The 20,649-nt window shown below is 53.9% G+C and overlaps 3 protein-coding genes across 10 annotated transcripts; 1 reads left to right on the plus strand and 2 right to left on the minus strand.

Moving 5' to 3' along the window:
• The first annotated feature begins 392 nt into the window (after positions 1 to 392).
• On the plus strand, positions 393 to 954 carry Dpm3 (dolichyl-phosphate mannosyltransferase subunit 3, regulatory). The gene is made up of 2 exons (XM_027920921.2): positions 393 to 473; positions 600 to 954. The coding sequence occupies exon 2, from the start codon at positions 605 to 607 to the stop codon at positions 881 to 883; it is 279 nt and encodes a 92-aa protein (XP_027776722.1). The 5' UTR covers positions 393 to 473; positions 600 to 604; the 3' UTR covers positions 884 to 954.
• Positions 955 to 1,607: 653 nt separating this feature from the next.
• Positions 1,608 to 4,452, minus strand: Slc50a1 (solute carrier family 50 member 1). Of its 8 annotated transcripts, none has more exons than XM_071618376.1 (6): positions 4,435 to 4,452; positions 3,440 to 3,517; positions 3,178 to 3,301; positions 2,443 to 2,604; positions 2,067 to 2,080; positions 1,608 to 1,986 (listed from the first exon to the last, which is right to left on the minus strand). In XM_071618376.1, the coding sequence occupies exons 2-6, from the start codon at positions 3,499 to 3,501 to the stop codon at positions 1,764 to 1,766; spliced, it is 585 nt and encodes a 194-aa protein (XP_071474477.1). In that variant the 5' UTR covers positions 3,502 to 3,517; positions 4,435 to 4,452; the 3' UTR covers positions 1,608 to 1,763. The 8 variants fall into 8 exon arrangements, with proteins under 8 accessions (XP_071474477.1, XP_071474478.1, XP_027776750.1 ...); XM_071618377.1 differs by lacking the exon at positions 4,435 to 4,452 and adding an exon at positions 4,170 to 4,187; XM_027920949.2 differs by lacking the exon at positions 4,435 to 4,452 and adding an exon at positions 3,765 to 3,912.
• Positions 4,453 to 4,804: 352 nt separating this feature from the next.
• Positions 4,805 to 11,187, minus strand: Efna1 (ephrin A1). Its single transcript, XM_027920945.2, has 5 exons — positions 10,989 to 11,187; positions 7,180 to 7,475; positions 6,020 to 6,085; positions 5,809 to 5,859; positions 4,805 to 5,671 (listed from the first exon to the last, which is right to left on the minus strand). The coding sequence occupies exons 1-5, from the start codon at positions 11,078 to 11,080 to the stop codon at positions 5,559 to 5,561; spliced, it is 618 nt and encodes a 205-aa protein (XP_027776746.1). The 5' UTR covers positions 11,081 to 11,187; the 3' UTR covers positions 4,805 to 5,558.
• Between the last annotated feature and the right edge of the window lie 9,462 nt (positions 11,188 to 20,649).

Raw genomic sequence — 20,649 nt, forward strand, 5'->3', positions numbered from 1 at the left:
TAAAAGGTGGGGATGCGCTCAGTGGTTAAGCACGCCTGGTTCAATCCCTGGTAACAAAACAAAATAACATCAAAAACTCTACCATTATAGAGTACCAGCTCCATCTTCTTGGCTTTTTTTTTTTTTTTTTTTTTAATCTCCAGTCTACCATGGCGCTCAAGAAATGCTTCAGTGAATGAATGAATGCGCTGGGGATCATATTATATTCCCACCTTGTTGCAAAGTTTAGGGGTGAGCTGTCTTTCTACAAGCCCCACGCCAGCTGGAGCTGAATCCCGGAATAGGGAAGCAGTTCCAGGGATCCAGCCTATGGTTTGCGGAGCAGAGACTGCTAGGAAACCTCGTCTAGCTCCGAGCGCTGCCCTGAGAACTACAGCTCCCAGAAGGCCGCGCGGTGACGGGGCGGAGCTGCGGAGGACTCCCGGAAGCTGATGGCGGCCAGGACCGCACGGACAGCTGGACGAAGGCGAGAGGTAAGGTTGTAGTTTGAGGGCTTAGTGGAGAAGGCGAAGACCGTGGGAGCAAGGGGGAATGGGTCTCGAATGTAGGGCATTTTGTGGGTCGGAAGAGACCCCCAACTTTGCTTTCTTTTTCCGCAGTGACCATGACGAAACTAGCTCAATGGCTTTGGGCATTGGCGCTCCTGGGCTCGGCTTGGGCCGCCCTGACCATGGGAGCTCTGGGCCTGGACCTGCCCTCGCCCTGCCGGGAAGTCCTGTGGCCATTGCCCGCCTACTTGCTGGTGTCCGCAGGCTGCTATGCTCTGGGCACTGTGGGGTATCGCGTGGCCACTTTTCATGACTGCGAGGATGCCGCCCGTGAGCTGCAGAGCCAGATTCAGGAGGCCCGAGCTGATTTAGCCCGCAGGGGGCTACGCTTCTGACACTCTAAACCCATTCCCGCCTGGACAACCCTCCCTCACATTCCCCATTAAAGAGCAAATTTATTTTTTAACTCTTGTTTAGTTTTGAGTACGCAGAATGGGAATTGCGGATGCTGTATACCAGTGGTCGTGAGAAGATGCCTTTCCTGAGGCCATCTCAGCCTTTACCTTTGCATCTGGTTGGTGTTCCCCAGTTTTGCTCAAAAAGAGGCAAAACCCAGAGCTGGGTTGTAGCTCAGTGGTAGAGCGCTTGCCATCCTCAGCTCCACGTAAAAATAAATAAATAAAGGCATTGTGTCCATCTACAAATTAAAAAAAAGGCAAAACCCCTTCTCAAGAACTCTCCAGGGCTGGGGATGTGGCTCAAGCGGTAGCGCGCTCGCCTGGCATGCATGCCGCCTGGGTTTGATCCTCAGCACCACATACAAAAAACAAAGATGTTGTGTCTGCCGAAAACTAAAAAATAATATTAAAATTCTCTAAAAAAAAAAAGAACTCTCCAAATATAAATGTTATTTTCCTGGTCTCTTTAACAGGAAACACATCTTAAGCCTAACTTCCATTCTTTATAACTTCCAAGCTTTGGTTTTTAAGGCCTCTTGAAAACCTCTTGGTTCTTCCAGATACTTTTTCTGAGCCAACCTCACCAGCCTGAGAATAACTGGGTCTACCCTTCACCAAACTAGACAGGTTTAGAATCATGAATAAAGAATAAGCCATGATGGGCAGGGGTGGGGAACAGTTTATTTTAAGGCACATTCTAAAGATAAAACCCCAACCTTCATAATTACAAAAGATAATCTCTCAAAAAAAAAGAAGTGATTTCATCTCTTAGGTCCCACCTGATCTAAGTAAAGCTCTTTCTTTGATCCCTCTAATCTCAAAGTCCTCTTTCCCACAATGTACTGCACCCATGAACTGGTCTCCAGGACCAGCCAAAACAAGGAGCGCGCTTTGGTATCAAGTTGGCATTAAGGTGCCCAGTGGTCAGGTTAACTGCCTCAGGTTTGCAGGAGTCGATAGTTTCTGTCTTGCTTCTGGGGGTACTTCCAGAAAAGCCAGAGGCGGATAAAGCTGGTAAGGATTCCTGGAAGGTTGGGCACCTGAAATCAAAGGGCTGCTATGAGGCGGGGAGCCAGTTTTTCACTGTACAAACTTGTCACCCCCTCTGTATTCTGCTTACCATGATGTAAGGATCTTTGAGTCGAAACCCATAGAGGGACCAGGAGGAGGAGGTAAGGAGAGTGGCAATGGTGAGTGAGAAGGAGAGACACTGGGTTGATTTAGTGTGAATAACTTTGGCCTGTGGGAAAGGATGAAAGACACTCCTGGTCTAGGTACATAGCCAAGCTCCCATCTTGTCCAAGAATTTCCTCAGGACAAAGGTCAAACACCTTTCCTGATGTTACCAGTCCTCTCCTGCCTCTCCCACTCCCCCTTCTACTGCCTTGACTCTTTCCAGGGTTGGATCTTCCTTTCCTCTGGAGTATAGCCACAGTCTCTGGCTATGGGAGCCTGGTCCTTCTTATCTATCCTACCTCCTGGACACCCCCACTCACCAAATCAGCCAGTGGTGAGAGGTACATGCTGATGGTGAAGACACTGCAGAAGAGGCCCAGCTGTTGCAGCTGGGCCTCCTGGTCAGGTACCAGGAGCCAAAAGTAGCCATAACCCATGAGAAGGACCCCCAGCAGAGTTGCAGTCTGTAGGAGCACAGCACGCTGCAGGTGAAAAAGAGGAGTCTTATTTCCAAATGTATGGGAGCACTCTGACTTCCCTGTTGAAATGACTTCATCCTGCCCTCTCCCATACTCCAGTGGGGAAAGTAATCTTTGTTGCAACCTCTAGTATTACGCTTGTCACAGCCTGTCTCCCATCAGTGACTTGAAGGAGAAGTTTTATCCACACAACACTCCTTCTAGCGAAGGGAAGGTATCTTTTTCTGCGAGCTTGGCACACACAGTAGGAGCTTAATATATGCTTGTGTGATTGGGGAAGATGAGCTCACCATCTCATTCTCAGGTACTGGCCCTGAAGGAGCTCTCAAGAGACAGAAGCCCTTTCTCAGCCTGTTGGGTGGAAGCTCGGGGCAGCACTACCAGCCCTGCCAGAATGGGGGGCAATGTGTGAGTCCAGGAAGACTAGCTTCATGGAAGAACTGCAAGGCTGGAAGGAGGACCTTCTAGGAAAAGGTGGCAGTGCCAACCTGTTATAGTCTTCCAGGAAGTAGTGTTTGCACTGCCAGCAAGGCAGGGCGTGCACCAGGAAGGTGGGTCCCAGGGAGGGCTTTCTACCTTCTGAGGGCTGTAGTGAAGATACACCAAGATATACAGTGTCTGAAGCACAGCACCTACGGCGTTGACCACGATGAGGGTCCCGTCTCCCTTCAAGACCCCGTAACTCAGCCAGCTCAGGTTGCTGCAGGGCGGAGGGGAGGGATACGGCCCGCGGGGTTGAGTGTAGAAGGGTGTCCCCTGGGGCTTCTTCCGCGTCCTCCGGCCCTTCCCCCGTCTGCCTCAAGACAGCCTTTCCCAACGCAGCCGTCGCCCCTCTCACTTGATATCCGTGGTGAGAAAGGGCAGGAACTGGACGCTGTCCACGCTCCGGGTCATCTGCATATGTCTGAGGTCCGAGCTGTAAGGGGGTCCCGAAAGGAGGGATGAAGGGTGGGTGGGAGATGCCCAGTACTCACGACCCTCCCCAAGGCCCGCAGGCAGCCCCTCCCTCAGGCTTGCGAACAGCCTCGCCCCCGGTCCCCTCAACCGGATTCCACATTGACCCCGAGTTCCGGGCGCAGCCCCGGCTATGGCCACGTCCCTGCCCACTCTCTCCTTTCCTGACTTCCTGGTCCTGCCCCAGTCCGGCCCGGCCGCGCTCTCACAGGCCGGTGGAGAACATGCCGAGGGTGAAGAGCACGCAAGCTCCGGAAAGGAGCGTGTCGGCCACGCCGCCCGGCCCCATGCCGCCGGAGTCGGAACCCGCGCCCGGCGCCCGGCGCCAGCAGGCTCCGCGGGTAGCGGGCGACGCCGGAGCCCCGCCCCACACGCTCCGGCCCCGCCCCCGCGCGCCGCCGTCCCCCGGAAACCGGCCGAGCCCCCCGCACGGCGCGCGCGCCGCGCCGGAACTCGCACCCCGCCCTCGCGCGCCGCCCGCCTGGGCTGCGCCTCCCGGAGGCCGGGTGCGGAGGTCTCCCTCGCGGTCCCGGCGGATCCCCTGCGAGGCTTTGCGAGTTTGTCCCCCACACGGCCGCCCACGTCGGAGCACCTGGGCCCCCAGCCTCACTCACGTGCCCGAGGTGTGGTGGAACTCAGGAGCCGCGGCAGCGGGCTTCCGCCTGCCTCCCACCCAGAGCTCCAATCAGGGTCGCGGGTGGCCCAGAGTGTGGGTCTCCCGGTTACCGGAGCCCCTCGTTGCCCTCCCCCCCGACGTGCAGGGATTGCCAGGGAAGACCGTCTTCCTTCGTCAGACGTCCCCCTCCCTCTTCAGCCACAAGGTCGATTAACTGGCCTGCCCAGCCCACGCATGCCCCTGTCACTGACCCCTGGCCCAACCTGCTTGCTGCTGAGAAGTGTCCTTCTCACTGCTGTCGTGGAGCTGTGAGGCGGGGCGCATGCCTCAGCTGGCATCAGCTTCCCTGACTCATCCAGACAGCTTGAGTACCTGAATGGTATGCCAAGCCCTGTGCGAGGGGGTGGGAGTGGGGTAGAGGTTGGACCGGAAGAACTTCCAGAATGGGGTGCTGAGTGGAACCCGAGAGACTGCTCTGGGGAGCACTCTGATTTCCCCACCCTTTTGGCCTGATAAGGGGTGTGTACCTTTGAGAGAATTTCAAATCGGATTGCTTCTGATGTATGTTGACCAGAGCATGGTGCTGCAGGGACGCTGTGGTTACAAGTCAACGTGGAGGGGCAGAAAAGAACGTCCAAAAAAACCAACACAATGCTTTATTTTGAAACAAAGAACATTGTATAAAAAAAATCCAGTTGTAGAAATCAGCAGACACACAAAAAGTTTACATACAGATACTGTACACGTGGGCCCTGCCCTTTAAGTTACACTAAGAACAGGTTGGCACAGCCTCCCTGCTGGCACAGCTCCAGGTAGTGTGACCCAATACTGGGGGAGGGCGCAGTGCCTGGCTACAAACCTCTCTATGGCAGCCCCACAGACAGAAGTCTTCTGGGAGATGCTGGTCAGCCCAAGCATGTTGCCTCTCCTGTACCTGGCTCCCTGCAGGAAACTGTCTTGTTTTTCCTTCAGTCAGTTCATCTGGGCATCCTGGCTCTCTCTGGGAGGGGCATCTTTGCCAAGCTCATTGTCCATTACATGGCCTCAGGCCCCTTCCAGCTTTGTTCCTGTTGGACCCTCATCAGGGGCCATCTCTGCAAAGTTTGTTTCTTTGGCTTAAAGGCAGGAATGGCAGGGAAAGGACAGTCCCCACTTATTTCTCCATCCCTCTGAAGTGGGGGGATGGCGCTGTCAGGCTGGTTGACTTCCTTTGGGCTGAAACCCTTAATACTGACCCGTTTTGAGGCTGCTGGGTGGCAGCCTATGCTTGTGGTGGGAGTGGTTCCCAGGGCTGGAGCTGTGAGACAGGCCCCAGGACAGATGAGGTGTGCCTGTCCCTGGCTCCTTGGCCCAATTCCAATCCTTAAGCCAGGTGTGGCACAGATCTTCACTGGGTTTGCAGAAGTAGAAGTGGCAGGAGCAGCACAGTCCAGGCAAGAGGGAAGAGGCGGGGGGCAGCACTATGACCAATGCTGTGTAGAACGCGCACTTCTGGATCATCTGCAAGGTGAGATGGAAAATGCCCTCAAGATAAGTGGCCCCTATTTGTACTGGTCCTCAGCCCAATAGAGTCTCCCCAGCCCTTGACTGGCAAAGAAGCCACATCCTATGCCCCAGAACCAGTTGGAGCCACCTACCTGCTGGAAGTCTCTTCTCCTGTGGATTGGCATGAGCCTGAGGACTATGAGCTGGAAGGCAAGAGTGAAAGTAGATCAGGATTGTACTAGGCAAGCGGAGGGGTGTGAGTACAGGGTGGCCTGGGCAGTGGGACCTCCCTACTATCCCAGATCACTAGACCCAGCCCAGCATAGAGATGGAGGAAGGGGGCCCATGGAGCCAGACACTTACTGATTTTGCTGTTGACTGTCACCTTCAACTTCAGGCAGTGGTTTTCTATGGGGTTGATGGGTACAGCTGCAAGATAAACCCACAGGGAATTAAGGAAAGAATGTTTGAAGAAGTTAGCCCAGAGTGTCTGGTCCTGCTTCCTCAATTCCCTCTTTGCCCTCTACTTTTGATTTTATCCTCCTTACCTTTTGCCCACTTCCCACCCAGTGGTCAGTATAATCTCCCAGCTTTGGCAGTGGTGATGAGAAGGACACAGACAAGGACATGGTCCCCTCCATATATTCCATCCTTCACTCCTCTAAGCCTGAAGTTGGGTGAGGCCTTCATAATACATTTCTCTTTACCTGGGCTATTTTCTACCACCCCCGCTAAGGGCCCACCTACACAGTGATCCCTGGATCTGTTCTGCACAAAGCTGTCCTTGTAATTCTTATCAACAACAAGCAGCTCTCCTTGCCTTCACGATAAACTCCTCCACACTGCTTATATTCCCACAATCTGTCCTGTCCACGCTCCGCACTAATCTTTCTCCACTTCCCTTGTGCCTCCTACTCCTACAGGTCCCTGAAGAGGTCATGCTTGCTTTGCACATGTGTCTGTGCCTAGCAAACTCTTCTGCTTGTCCTAAGCTCTGGAGTCATTTCCCTTATCATCCTTTTCTGTTCCCCCTAGCCTGGCAGGTGCACAGGCCATTTTCCCAATGTTCCTGTGCTCATGCCTACCATATCACCCTGTTCTTATGGTCTGTTGACTATGGGTGTTCCTTCCCAACTTCCTTGAGAGCAGAGATTCTGAAATGTTTTCTTTATATCTATGCCTATAGTGCCAAAGAGAGTGCCTGCTACACAGAAGCTCACTCCACATTTGTGATATGAATGAGTGAAAGAAAATAGAATTCAGGCTTAGAAGGGGTCCTGTGTTATACGACTCTCCACTAAGCATGTCCCCAAGCATATGCTTTGTTTTTAAAATATTTTTTTAAGTTGTTGATGGACCTTAATTTATTTATTTATATGTGGTGCTGAGAAACAAACCCAGTGCCTCACACATGTGGACAAGAGCTCTACCACAGAGCCACAACCCCAGCCCCACCAAGCATATGCTTCATGCCACTGTGCCCCCAATAGGTGCACCCATGTGCCTGACTCCCATGCACTCACAGAAGTAGTAATAGTTGTGTCCCTCCTTGAATTCCTGGCTCAAGGGCAAAGATGTGAAGGGCTGAATCTTTTCAGACAGCTTCTCAGGGCCATGTTTGGCCTTGGGCTGGTCGCACCGCCAACGGATCCTGTCCTTGGGTTGGGGCTGGCATATCCCATATTCCTGATGCTCCACCAGGTACAGGGTGTACCGCTCCATAGCAGCCTCTGCCACAGAGTCATCCTCATAATGGGGACAGATAATGTCCACATAGTCATTCAGCTGCACGTGTACTGTGTAGTCCTCATCCTGGAACCTGAGCATGTGCAGAGTGGGAGAAGGCAAATGGTCATTCATAAGCCAGGCCCAAGCCTTGAGCCTTAGACTGTTTACATGACGCCTAACATTTCACTCCAGACCCAAAGATTTTTCCAAAATATCAACTCCCAATATTTATGGGTCTTTATTATTTTATTTTTTATTTTTTTTTGTGGTGCTAGGGATTGAACCCAGGGCCTTGTGCATGCCAGGCAGGCACTCTGCCAACCGAGCTATATCCCTAGCCCATATTTACAGATCTTGATCTCATCTCTCTACTATCTCCAAACATGCCCCCAACACCATCATCTCCTAATAGTCTTCTACTTAGTATGTTTCAGATATGAAAGCATTCAGGAACCCAAGTATTTGCCCAATGATGGGCTTCTAAATATTTCTGTAGCTCTTTCATTATTCTTTTCTCTACCCATAAATATATCCTCAAATTTATTCTACCAGTTGCTTCCCCACCCCCAGTACTGGGGGTTGAATGTAGTTTGCCATTGAACTACATCACCAACCCTTTTATTTATTTATTTTTTATATTTATTTTTTAGTTTTAGGTGGACACAATATCTTTATTTTATTTTTATGTGGTGCTGAGAATCGAACCCAGTGCCTCATGCATGCTAGGCAAGCGCGCCACCACTTGAGCCACATCCCCAGCCCCTCACCAATCCTTTTAATTTTGAGACAGGGTCTTGCTGACCTCCTGAGGCTGGCCTGGAGCTAGCAATCCTCCTGCCTCAGCCTCCCCAGTTTCTAGGATCACATGTGTGTCAGCACATCCTGCTCCAGTTGCTCCTTTAAATGCTAGTAGATCTCAATCTGTGAGACCTACTGGGGCCATTCTGTAATCAGGATCCAAATAATCCCTTCTCTTTATCATGCTCATGCTGAGCCCCTCATGCTTCTCCCATCCCCCCCAACCCCCCCCAATCCACTGAGTCTGCCAAGTTTGCTCCTTCCCTCAACCCCTAGACCAGACCCAGACCCATAGATAAAGCCCCTAATCCTTTAAATTAAATCATTTTCACCAAGTCACTCCAATCTCCCTTTCTTGCTACTCAAATTTATGCCCAGGTCCTCCACTCTGAGAGCACCCCCAAACTCCCTATTTACCTCCAAAAGCTGCCTACTACCTCACTCTGATGAAATGCTGTTCTCAGACCTGAGGCTGCCTCTTTTCTCCGCTCCTCCCCAAGTGGAGCTGTTCCCTTCCCCCAAAGACCCACAGGCTCCAGTCACACTGCCTACTCACACCCCCCCAGCTCCAGACACCTGGCTCCATCCTGGATGGGGTCCAGGCAGGGGGAAATCTCCCCACACACAAACTGGTCAGTTTCTCTGGATTCCCCCAAGTACAGCCAGACAGACAGCAGAGCTGTCTGCCATCTGGAGTCAAACCCAAGCCCTGGGTAAGAGTGGCAAGAGGGCAGGAGGGCAGGGGAGGAGTTAGGTCAAGAGGCCTCAGAGGTGGGCATCCATTGCCCAGTCTGCATGACCCCTAAGGGCCTGGCTCTGCAGCTTGCCTTTGCTGGAACTAGCTTACTAGGGCCCCTCCCCCACCCCAGGAAGAGAGAGAGAGGAGCAGAGGGAGGCTTTTAAAATTCCTCTCTGGAGAGATAAACATAGAAGCCATTTCGGAACAGGTATTTCAGCTCTGGGCCTGGCGTCTTTCCCCCATTCCCGTGACGGGCACTGACTCACTCCTCATCCACCCGCCCCAGCACTCAGGGGAACCTGTGAAAATTTACCTTGTTGAGCATGGAGAGCCCCCAGCCCCCCATACCCCAGGCTAGCCCGGTGTCGGCTTGCCCAGAGCACTGACCTCCAGGTAAAGGGGACTGACTGGCTGTCTGAACAGGCAGGACACCTGCCCCTTTGGCACCACTGGGGCCAGGGCCCAGCTCACAGTGGCACCACCCTTCTCCCCACGCTGATCTTGCCTGGGGCCTGGAGATCCCAGGGCCAGTGCCCTGAGTCACCATGCCAGCCTCACACCCGCCCAGCACATTGCCACCTCATCTCTGCCCCCGAGCTGGGCCCAGCTTGGTTGCCAATGGACTTCACTGTAGACTGGCTCCTCTCTAGTCCTGGGTATGGCTGTGTGTGTGTGTGTGTGTGTGTGTGTGTGTGTAGTCAGAGGGGCAGGGCAGAAACTGTGCTTGATGGGGCACCATCTCCTCTACTTAGCCCTCACTTGACTCTTGCTCTCCATCTGAGAAAGGGGGCCACGTCGGCGTGGGGAGGGCAGGCGGGGAGGGGGGCAAGGAAGAGGCTCCTTCCTGAAAGAGAGGAAACCTGGGAGCTTGGGAACGGAAAGGGCCAGAGTCTCCCCCTCCCTACTCATGGCTTCCTGTCCCCTCCTCCTCCTTCAGCCAACACCTGGCATGGGCATAAACAGGGACTTTGCTCTCTCACTACTAGGAAAAGATTGGGTCAAGGAGGCAAAGGACAAACAACCAGGAGTGCGGAGCAGGAGGGTCTGGATGGGCTGCAGTGGCGCAGCATGGCCAGGAGGGTACTGCCCCCAACCCAATGCCACAGGTCCAGAGGAACCTGGCACAGTATCTTTTCTTTAAGGGGACAGGGAGGCAGGCCTGCTAGGGCTCGGGGTGGCTGAGCTGAGTGGGGTTTTCACCACCCCCAGCTGCCAGGCCTCTGCTCCCTGCTCTACCCTACCCTCCTCTCCTGTTTTCCTTCAAATGTTGTTCCCGTAACTTCAGACAACTCAAGGGCAAGAACAAAGGGTCAGACAGAGTGTCTTCCTCCCAGTACCATTTGCCTCACAGCCCTAAACCTGCCCAGGAGAAATTAACTCCTTCCTGGCCAAAGCCCTTTGTAACCCTTTAAACCCTTCCAGTCCTTCTGACTCTTTCCCATGACCTGTCTCTTCAGTAGGATTATCTGAACCCTCAAAACTGGGTGACTCCCTCAATGTACCCATGCACAGCATGTGCCTCCCTTATGCCATCCCAAAAGACCCCTGAATGGGGGGCTTCTCAGAGTCATCTTAAATACAGAATGAATGCCTAATACCTGAGGCTGGGGTCCCTTCTCAGGGGTCCTTTCAGGGTTAGCCTCATTGAGCACTGTGCTCCCTTTTGATGTCACATCAGGTACCTGTCAGTATGGACAGATGCCCAAGTGGCACACAAGGAGGACACAGATTCCATGCTTGGGGGGCTTAGAATAAGCTCCCAGGAGGCCAAGGGGGTCAGTCTATACTCAGGAACGCTCAACATGGGTCCCTCACTTGAGAGTGACGGGGTGCCAGAGGACAGGAAGGGAAGGGCAGAACTAGCACCGTACAAGCAGACACCGGCAGGTTCCTGCCCGGGGTGGGGTGCTCCCAGCTAGAGGGGAAAGTGAAGGGGACGAAAAGCTACAGAATTCCTCCCGCCCGGGGTTGCCTCCCCTAGGCTCAGGTCAGGGGCTGGCCAGGACAGTTACCCTGGGGAGGGGCAGTGCCGGCGTCCAGGCTGCCAGCGGGAGACTCGGGGCTTACTTGGGATTTGAACTGTTCCAGAAGACGGTGTAGCGGTCAGCAGCGGCCAGACTGCAGCACAGACCCAAGACAGGGGCCCAGAGGAACTCCATAGCGCGGGGCCTGGCCAGGCCGGGCGGGGACGAGGGGCTCCTCGGGGTCTGGGTTCACGCTGGCTTTCTCCGCCGCGAACTGAGCACCGCGATCACAGCTCTGGCCCCTTCGCCCGGCGACTCCGCCTTTTGGGCCGGCGCCGCCTGACACCCCGCCCCGCCCCCGCCCCGCCCGGCGCGCGGCTGCCCTGAGGCTTGGGGGCTGGGGAGGTGGTGGAGGAGGGGAGGGCAGCTTGGGGAGGAGGCCCCGGGTGGCGGAGGGAGGGGAGAGCGCTCTTCTGCTCCCAGAGATCACCCAAGAGCTGCGAGTTTGCTCACTTGGGGGTCTGCCTGAAGCTTTGTGGGCTTTGTGGGACTGGGCGCCGTCTCCTGCTGCGGAAAGGAACAAACTCTCACGTGCGGCTTTGCGAAGGCTCGGGTGCAGGACCCGGCTTCAGCGCTCGGTGCAGATCCTGCAGGGTGCGAGGTTGTGGATCTGCCCACACCTTTCCGAGGCTCACAAACCCAGTCTTCGGCGCCCGAGTTCCCACACTCTCCTCCTGCCCCCTCCCCCCACCATTCCCGGACTCTGCGCTTGGCTGCCCCTCCCCACACACACGCGGCTGTTTGTTTTTGTTGGGTTTGTCAATGTTGTCTTTGTTCAAGAGATTGTGTCATCGCCTGGATGCCGGGAATAAAGTGCGACGCTGTGTGTGATCAAGTGTGTAACGTGTGCGGCCAGAGCGAAGGGATCCTCTGTCCACTAGTGCCGGTGCGCCGGAAGGACACGCGGGACCCAGGACCCGGGAGGGTGTCCGTTGTTATTTTCAGATGAGCCAAAGGCCACCGTGTGTGTGACATCACACGTGTGTATCGTGCGAATGGGCTCTTGAATATGGACTGTGAAAATCTGGGCTTGAAGGGTGACAAACTAACCAACACATGTACATCTGGCGTGTGTAAATACGTGTGAAAGCATTTGTGACTAATATCACAGCCGCGTGTGTGGAAGCATGTGAAACTCTTTGACATACGCATGCTAATGTTTGTGAACAGTGTGTGAAGACCAGGGGAAACGTGTTTGGGCGTGCAGAGGGGGTGGGGCGAGGTGGGGGCAGGGATGTGTTTGCGCAGCGTCCCGGGGCTGTGTAGCTGGATTTGGCTCCTTCTGAGCTGGTCTCGCAGTCAGTCGGGCCCCAGAACCCAGCTCAAGTACCCGGCTCTGGCTCCCTCCCCCGTGCCATGTAAACAAACCCACTGGAATTCGCCTCTCGGGGCTGTACTCCCAGGCGGGATCTCCAGCCGTCTGGAGAGGGGTTGGCAGGCGGGTGTCGCCTCCTGGGGTGGAGAGTGGGCAGGTGTTTGATTAGGCTCGAGTGTGTGCCTGGAGCTGGAGAGCTGAGTGCTGTGTGTCTGCATGCTTGGTGTGTAGTTGTGTGCCTGTGTGCGCAACCGGGGTGGTGGCGTGTGTCTGCGTCCCTAACCGGCTCTTTCTTGCGGCTGCGTAGCAGGGGAAGCCGCTGACCCCGGGCCCCTGGCCGTTCGGGCCCAGCTTCCTTGGTTCCCAGGCTGTTTCATCCTAGTCTTTTACGGCCAGGCCTGGCGACAGCCCCTGTAATTACGCGGGGCCTGGACGCCGCGGCAAGTCCCGCGCTGACCCCGCGGGGGAGGAGTCTGGAGCCGAGAAGGGCTCCCGCCAGCTCCTCTCCGCGGTCCCGGGGTGAAGCCGCAGGAGGTCCGACTCGCTGCACTTACGATAAATATCTACCGTGCGCCAACTCGGTGCGGAGGCCAAGTGACCCCGATGGGTCAGGGTCATCACCCTCACCCTCACCCCCACGCACACCTGCCGCAGGCTACGTGCCCGAGCCTCACGTCGATCCGAGGCGCGGCCGACCCCACCCTCCCGGGCCGAAGTCTATCCTCCAACAGGCCCGAGGGCGGCACCTCACGCGCTTTTTGCTCACCTGGGTGTCGGCCTCCCGCGTGTCCCCAGTGAGAGTACCCCATCCCAACCAGCCCATGTGTTCCATAAGAGCAGGGATTTTGTTTTGTTCACTGTATTAGTAGCGCCTAGCACAGCACCCAGCATATACAGTAGGTGGGCAATAAACGTTTGTGGAATGAGTGAGGTCACTCACTGTTGAGTAAAGGTGTTAAATGTTGCTCTGAAGAGAAACCAGTACAGGGGTTATAGGGCAGTGGACAGTGATACTCTTTAGAGAGGGTGGCCCAAGACTGTCCCCTAGAGGAGATGGCTTTGGGTCGAATTCCCGAGTACGTGTGGGGTCCTGCGCTCCTCGGCTTGGCAGGTTCGGACTCGCTGGGCCCAGTCTGGCGGGACCACGTCCGCTCCGCCCCGCCTGCGTCTCGGTGGAGAGGAGGTGGTGGGGAAATCCAGGTCACAAGCAGGTCGCGGAGACCTCCTTCCCTGATCTGGCGCTTTCCCAGCATTCTCACTTTAGTCCTTGATCTGTCACCCCTCTGTCCATGTGTTTGTGTTGTTCATCAGAAATAAATGGAACACTCGGAGACACCAGGCATTGCGTGGGCACCCAAAGTGCAAGGGTAAGATAAAAATGCCACCCCAGAGGAGTCCGCGATCAGTTGTGGCATATGCTTTCCCGAATTCGGGTAGTAGGGGAAATAGACAAGCTCCCCGCAAGACAAACTTGCTAAAAGCTGTGCTCCGACCCCAACCACACACTTTCTCCCGGCCCCGATCCCTCTTGGAACCGCGGCGACGCCTGGTGGACGGAGAGGAGGATTGCAGGCACTGTCAATTCAGAGGCAACCTAAGGGTCTTGGAACGCACGGACCAACTCTGGGCCCCTCTTCACTACAGCCCCTGGCCTGACTAGGCGGGTCTGGTCTTGATTTTTGCTTTGGGCTACTTCTCCCTGAAAAGTTGTGTGCCTGCGTTGGCTCTCAGCACCGCCAACCCCAGGCAAACATCGGTGCTCAGTGTCTAGAACTTTTGAGATGTCTGTCTGTGTGTCTGTCTGGGAAATTCCCTCCATGAGTCCTTCCTGGGAATTCCTGAGGGGCAGGGTTAAGTCCCTGAAGCCCTGGGGGAGGGCTTGCCCCCACCTCCAGGGAGGGGCTGCCCACCTGTGGGTTCAATGCCCGCCTGCAGGCAGCATTTCCAGTCTGGAACAGGCGCAGCGGCTTGATTGCTAGTGCTTTGCTCTGTGCCCTGTGGTTTGGCGTGGGGAAGGCCAGAGCCTCAGGGCCTTGGGGCGCGTCTTCCCTGGCTCAGCCCCAGAGGGCATCTCTGGGTAATGGGGTGAGGCAGCAGCGGGAGGGGCGGGCCCTAGACTGGATCTGCCTCTGTCCAATCCCTCGGGTCATTTTGAAAAATAAAGTGCATGTTTTCCAGGCAGTCGAGGTAGCGCAGACCTATAATCTCTGTGTACTCCAAAGGCGGAGGCAGGAGGCTCACTAGTGGAGGCCAGGCTGGGCAACTTAGTGAGACCCCATTTCAATATTAAAACAAACAAACAAACAAACAAAAACATAAGGGGCTGGGGATGTAGCTCAGTGGTAGAGCACTCTGGGTTCAATCTCCAGTGCCTGAATAAATAAATAAATGCACATTTCTCACTTTATTAGTAATGTGTCCCTGACTACAATGTGGCTGCCTCAGCCAGCCTGAGAACCATCTTTAAGCTACAGGGGCCCCAGAAAGAAGGGGTGGGAGCAAAAGTTCTAAAGCTCTCCTCCTCCTCTTCTTTTTCTTCTTTTCAAGGTTCTCTCTTATCTGGTAGGAAAATTTTGGCTGGGGGTGTTGCTAAGTGGTAGAATTCGTGCTTAGCATGTGCAAGGCCCTGGGTTTTATCTCCAGCACCCAAAATAAGCGGAAAGTAAGTCTTCCCGGCCTCAAGGAACAGAACTGGCTCAAGTGTCCGAGTGCCTCTGACCGGGGCTGCCTCAGAGGCCTCCCTTATGCAATCACAGACCTGCTGGGTTCCCCGTGGACACCGGGTTTCTGTTAGCAGGGGTGTGTGACTTTGGGGGAGCAGGGAAGACTGTGTGCCACAGACATGATGCATCTGAGGGGCCAGTGGAGCTTCCTGAGGAAGGTGTCCAGAGGGCATCCGTCTGGAGATGAGGGTCTGGAGCTGAGGAGGACAAGAAGCTCAGAAGAGCTGTTGCTTTGGGATGTCAGGGCGAACCTTGAGGCTCATGAGAAAGGCTTCTCCTACAATGTCTGAGGCCCAGAAGATGAACAAAAAAGGAGCAGCAGGCTGGAATCCCTTCCTGTTATTATGGGAGAAATCCCTCCAGCCATCTCCCCAGCTTTGGAGCTCCATCATGGAATCGCTGGGTGAGGGGTAGACAGGAGGACTTTCACCCTAGTGCACTGCTAAACCTCCTTCCTTCTTCCTTCTCTTCTTCTTTCTCCTCCTCCTCCTGGTCTTCCTTCTTTTTTTCTGTACTGGGGATTGAAACCAGGGACACTTTACCACTGAGCAACATCCCCAACCCTTTTTTTGGGGGGTGGGTGGGTACTGGGGGTTGAACTCAGGGGCACTCGACCACTGAGCCTTATTTTGTATTTTATTTAGAGACAGGGTCTCACTGAGTTGCTTAGTGCCTCCCTATTGCTGAGGCTGGCTTTGAATTCTTGATCCTCCTGCCTCAGCCTCCTGAGCCTCTGGGATCATAGGCATGTGCCATGGCTCCTGGCCCCAATCCTTTTTTAAATTTCATTTTGAGACAGGGTCATGCTAAGTCAGCTCAGGCTGACTTCCAACTTGGGATCCTCCTGCCTCAGACTCCTGAGTCACCAGGATTACAGGCATGCACCACTGTGCCTGGCTCTGTCTGTAATCTTTTATGATAATACAGTATAAGAGCACAAGAGTTATAGATTTTATTTCAGAAGCATTACTTTATTTATTTACTTTTTTTTTTTCAGGGCTGGGGATTGAACCCAGGACCTCATGGATATAAGGCAAATGCTCTACCACTGAGTTACATCCCCAGCCAGGGGTTACATTTATGTATAGTAATTACAGAATTGCATAATCAGTGCGGGAAACCAGGAAAACACAAAGGAAGAAAATCCCTCAAAATCCCTCGTAGAAGCTCAGTCTCAGGAGCAAGCACACTTCTCGATTCTTTTCTCAGGGTTCTGTGATTTTTTATGGTAAATATCTTGGAGAGGTTATAGTTTAACACCCGTGTTACAGCCAGCTTGGAATCCCTTACATTTGTGTAACGTTTTACGATGGCCCAGTATTTTCAGTTGTACATTTTATCACATACTATTTCATCTTTATAGACTCCTACACACTGTGAGGTGGGCAAAGGCAGGAGCTGTGTCCCCTCTGAGCAGGAGGGGGGACTCAGGCCCAGACAGGACAGATGATGACTTTTAGCACTCCCAGAGATGCCCTGGGTGTGGTGTTTTAGTCAGTTTTTTCATCTCTGTGATCAAAATACCTAACGATACAACTTAGATGAGGGGAAGCTTATTTGGGGATTGTGGTTTCAGAGGTGTCCATCCATAGACAGCTGACTCCATTGCTCTGGGCCCAAGGTGAGGAGTACGGTGTGGGGAAAGGCCCTGGGGAAGAAAAGCAGCTCTGCTCAAGGCAGAGTCAGAAGGCAGAGGTTGGGGGAAGGGGCCACGGGGACGATGCACCTTTCTAGGGCACCCACCCTCTGCAGTAACCCACCTTCTCTGCCACACCCCACCTGCCTTCAGTTACCATCCAGTCCGTCCATTCAAATTGGGGTGGACTGATTAGGTTACCGCTCCCATAATCCGATCATTTCCCTCTGACTATCCTGCGTCAACAGGACACCTCAGACCCAAACCCTAGCATGGGGCTTGGATTCGCCCTGCCCTGTTTCTTTCATCCCTTGCTGCCTGGCTGTTCTGGGGATAAAGGGAAGGCTTTGGCTGAACGTGCGGACTCAGCTGTGAGCAACTGGAGATTGTTCATAGAGAAGAGGCCGGCTCCCTCCAGACCCAGAGCTCCAGGTGTGGGCAGTAGGGGAGAGGGCAGAGGGTGGGGGGTCCTAGAGGGAATGTGAGGGGGTTCCTGAGGTTCATGGGACAGGCTCTGAGCTGCAGTCCCTTAGGGCTTAGGTCTGACCTGGCCCATCCCTGCAGGCGGTAGATATCCAGATAGAGGCTTCTTGCTGGGTGGCGCACAGGAAGCCAGATAAGGTAAAGTGTAAATGGAAAGGCTGTGTAAAGGTCTGGGTTTGGGTCCCAGGTGGGGAAACTTATTTAAACTTTTTTTTTTTTTTTGGTACCAGGGATTAAACTCAGGGGCACTCGACCACTGAGCCACGTCCCCAGCCCTTCCTTTGTATTTTATTTAGAGACAGGGTCTCACTGAGTTGCTTAGCACCTTGCCATTGCTGAGGCTGGCTTTGGACTCACGATCCTCTTGCCTCAGCCTCCCGAGTTGTTGGGATTACAGGCCTGTGCCACTGCGCCCGGCAACTTATTTAAACTTTCTGAGCCTCAGTTTTTGTTTGGTTGTTGTTTGTGAAATGGAGCAATGTGGAATTATTAGAGCAGTCGAATGCACTAACATACGAGGGGATCCGGTGTGAAGCCGGGAGAGTCCGTGTCTCTAGGCACTGCGTGGTCTCAGCCTTCACGGGTTCATCCAGTTGGTACTGCGAGTCCTTAGAATATCAGGAAAGCAGGGAAAAGCAGTTCCAGGAAGATAAACCTTTACCATACCAGGTAATATGTGTCAAATGCACCAGGGACATGGCAGCCAGGAGTTCTGAGGTGCAGAGGGGACAGAGCCATGGGTGGTGGAAAGGCTTTTGAGGGTTCCCTTGGTTAGAATGGTGGGTAGGGTCATCCCATGCCCAGAGAACTCCAGGCCACAGTGCCTGGCTCTGGCAGGGGTGGGGGAGGCAATGACCTTGGAGGCCCGTCTGCTCCCCTCCCCAGTCCTTCTTCCTGCCCTGCACCAGCTGGCTGCCCTGACCCTTCCTGTCCTCCCTGTTCATGGCCTGGGCATCATCAAGTGTACCAGCCAAGTGTCAAGATGGCCGGGTCCTGGGGATCCTGACCTGGGTCTTGAACAAGAGTGGGAGTGGACTAAGAGATGTTGGGGGGAGAGTAGAAAGGCCTAGAAGGGAGACGCAGCTTGGGGTGGGGGAGCAGGAAGGGCACAGGAGCCACCTGGGGAAGAGGAGCAGAGGAATGTGTGATCACCCTTTGGGGGGAGCCTGTGGGACTCAGAAAAGGGGCAGTATCCCAGGAATCCCACGCCCCAGTCAGGAAGATGCTCGGGCAGATATGGGGGAGATCGCTTGGAGGCGAGGCCGAGGGCTTTCTAGATGGGACTGGAAAAGGGTGCTGAAGCGAGCTGAGGGGTTGCATTTGACTGGGGACCCCCCAGCCCAGGGTCTTAAGGCGGAAAGATAGGAAAGGGTTCGATATTGGATAATGGGTCTAGGTGCCCTGGGAATAATAACAGCATCAGCGCACACTTATAGAGCACAGTCTCATCCCAGGCTCCTTGGAAGCACTTTGCGTACATTAGCTCACTTCATCTTCACACTCATTATGAGAGTAGACAGTCTTATTACCCTGAGCTTACCGAAGAGCAGACTAAGGCAGAGGAGATGAAAACATCCTGGAGATCCACAGCCAGTAAGTGGCAGAGCCAGGTTTGTGACAAGGTGATCCAGCTGAGTCCTGTTTGACCACTGTCCCATGCTATCCAGCTTTCCTAGAGAGGGACAATGAGTGCTAGTGGAGGCCACTGGGACGCAGAAAGCAATGATCTCTCCAGAATGCTGCAGACATTTGCAGGGGGTGGGGGGTGGAGAGACGGGGTTATCCTTTGAGAATCAGGAGCCCAGGTAGGAAGCAGGAGTGTGAAAGCTGAAAAATTAAATACTTCATCACCCAGGTTCTTTTTTTTTTTTCCCTGAGAAAGCCTCGCCAATCAAACACTTCTGTTCCGGGTCCTAAAACAAAGGATGGACTGCTACGCGTGAAACTTGGATTTCATTTGTCACTAAACTCTTCTGTGACCCTGGCATAGTGCTGGCTATATCCCAGAAGGCTCATCCCCCAAGGCAAATCTCTCCTCGCATTGTTGATATACTCAATTCTTTCTGGCAAATTTTTTTACTTTTCTTTTTTCTACTGGGGATTGAACCCAAGGGTGCCTTGCCACTGAGCCACATCCCCAGCCCGATTTTATATTTTATTGAGAGACAGGGTCTCACTGAGTTGCTTAGCACCTCGCTTTTGCCCAGGCTGGTGTTGAACTTGTGGTCCTCCTGCCTCAGCCTCTCTAGTTGCTGAGATTAAAGGTGTGTGTCACCATGCCGGCTAACAACCAGGTGTTGACTAGGGGAGTCTGGGGATGGTGGTGCATGCCTCTAATCCTAGTGGCTCCAGAGGCTGAGGCAGGAGAATCCACCACAAGTTCAAAGCCAGCCTCAGCAACTTCAGCAAGGCTCTAAGCAACTTAGCAAGACCCTGTCTCCAAAAAAAAAAGGGGAGGGGGGTGGCTGGGGAAGCGGGGATGTTGATCAGTGGTTAAGCGCCCTTGGGTTCAATCCCTGGTACCAAAAAATAAATAAATAACAACGCCCTCCCATAGGCTCATGAGGAGGATTAAATGAGATAATGTATGTAAAGTAGTTTTAGAAGGGCTAGTGGGTCTGGCCTATGCAAGGACCTTGGGATTAGTTCTTATTATAGTAATTATGATTTTCATTTTGTAGGACTCAGAGATAACAGCACATTTCGACTAGCTCCTGCCCCTGACCACTGACACAGGACCTCCAGTGCTGTGCACACCTCCACTCAGATATTGCTGATGGCTCCCAAGGGCGCTTCATGTGGGCTCATAAACTTGCTCTGTGCTTAGAGCACAGCAGGTGCAATGTGTCCTGCTGGAGGAGGAGGGGCAGCAGGAGTCTCTCCCCTCCTGTGCCACCTCAGCTGTTTCCATCCATGAAGGCCCGTTGGTTTCCCTGAGGCTGGACTGAGGACGGCTTTGGGTGCTTGCCACCCTGCTGTGCTGCAGTGGGGTTCTTATCTTTCTGGGGATCAGGGCTTTGCCATGGAGTCACTGGGCGCATCCTCAGCCTCTCTGGCTAGCACACTCCTGCGAGGTGCGCTTTCCTGACAGACTGAGGATTTCTGAACCCAGTGTTCTTACAAGCCACCAGGCTCTCTATGAATGTCTTGTTGTGGCCCCTCCAGGACAGCAACCTTCTGCAGACAGATTCCTTCTGCAGAAAGCTCGAGCAAGGAGAGGGACGAGTCCTGCTCTAGGCAAGGGCAGCCAAGGAAAACAGGACAGGGGCTGAGGACCCAGCTGCCAATCTGCCATCAGCAGGTGGGTCTGTACATGTAGGGATGGGTCCTCCCTCCAACTCTGGGCTGCGTTTAGTCACAAAAAAACTTCCATCAGGTTGTGAGGCTCCAAGGCCCTCATCAAACCCAGTCATCTGGCGAGGCGTGGTGGCCACACCTGTAGTCCCCGTGGCTTGAGAGGATCATGAGTTCAAAATCAGCCTCAGCAGTTTATCAAGGCCCTAAGCATCTCAGTGAGACCCTGACTCTAAATAAAATGTAAAAAAGG

This window comes from Marmota flaviventris, chromosome 10 (assembly GCF_047511675.1).
Source record: "Marmota flaviventris isolate mMarFla1 chromosome 10, mMarFla1.hap1, whole genome shotgun sequence".
Taxonomy (NCBI): Eukaryota; Metazoa; Chordata; class Mammalia; order Rodentia; family Sciuridae; genus Marmota; species Marmota flaviventris.

Coding starts and splice junctions, on each gene's coding strand:
- Dpm3 (XM_027920921.2), top strand. CDS start 605: ATGACGAAACTAGCTCAATGGCTTTGGGCATTGGCGCTCCTGGGCTCG.
- Efna1 (XM_027920945.2), bottom strand. CDS start 11,080: ATGGAGTTCCTCTGGGCCCCTGTCTTGGGTCTGTGCTGCAGTCTGGCC. Junction 7,476..10,988: donor TGGAACAGTTCAAATCCCAA/GTAAGCCCCGAG, acceptor GCACATGCTCAG/GTTCCAGGATGAGGACTACA. Junction 5,860..6,019: donor GACAGTCAACAGCAAAATCA/GTAAGTGTCTGG, acceptor CTTGCCTTCCAG/CTCATAGTCCTCAGGCTCAT.
- Slc50a1 (XM_027920949.2), bottom strand. CDS start 3,844: ATGGGGCCGGGCGGCGTGGCCGACACGCTCCTTTCCGGAGCTTGCGTG. Junction 3,518..3,764: donor GGCATGTTCTCCACCGGCCT/GTGAGAGCGCGG, acceptor ACCCCCTTACAG/CTCGGACCTCAGACATATGC. Junction 3,302..3,439: donor TTTCTCACCACGGATATCAA/GTGAGAGGGGCG, acceptor TCCGCCCTGCAG/CAACCTGAGCTGGCTGAGTT.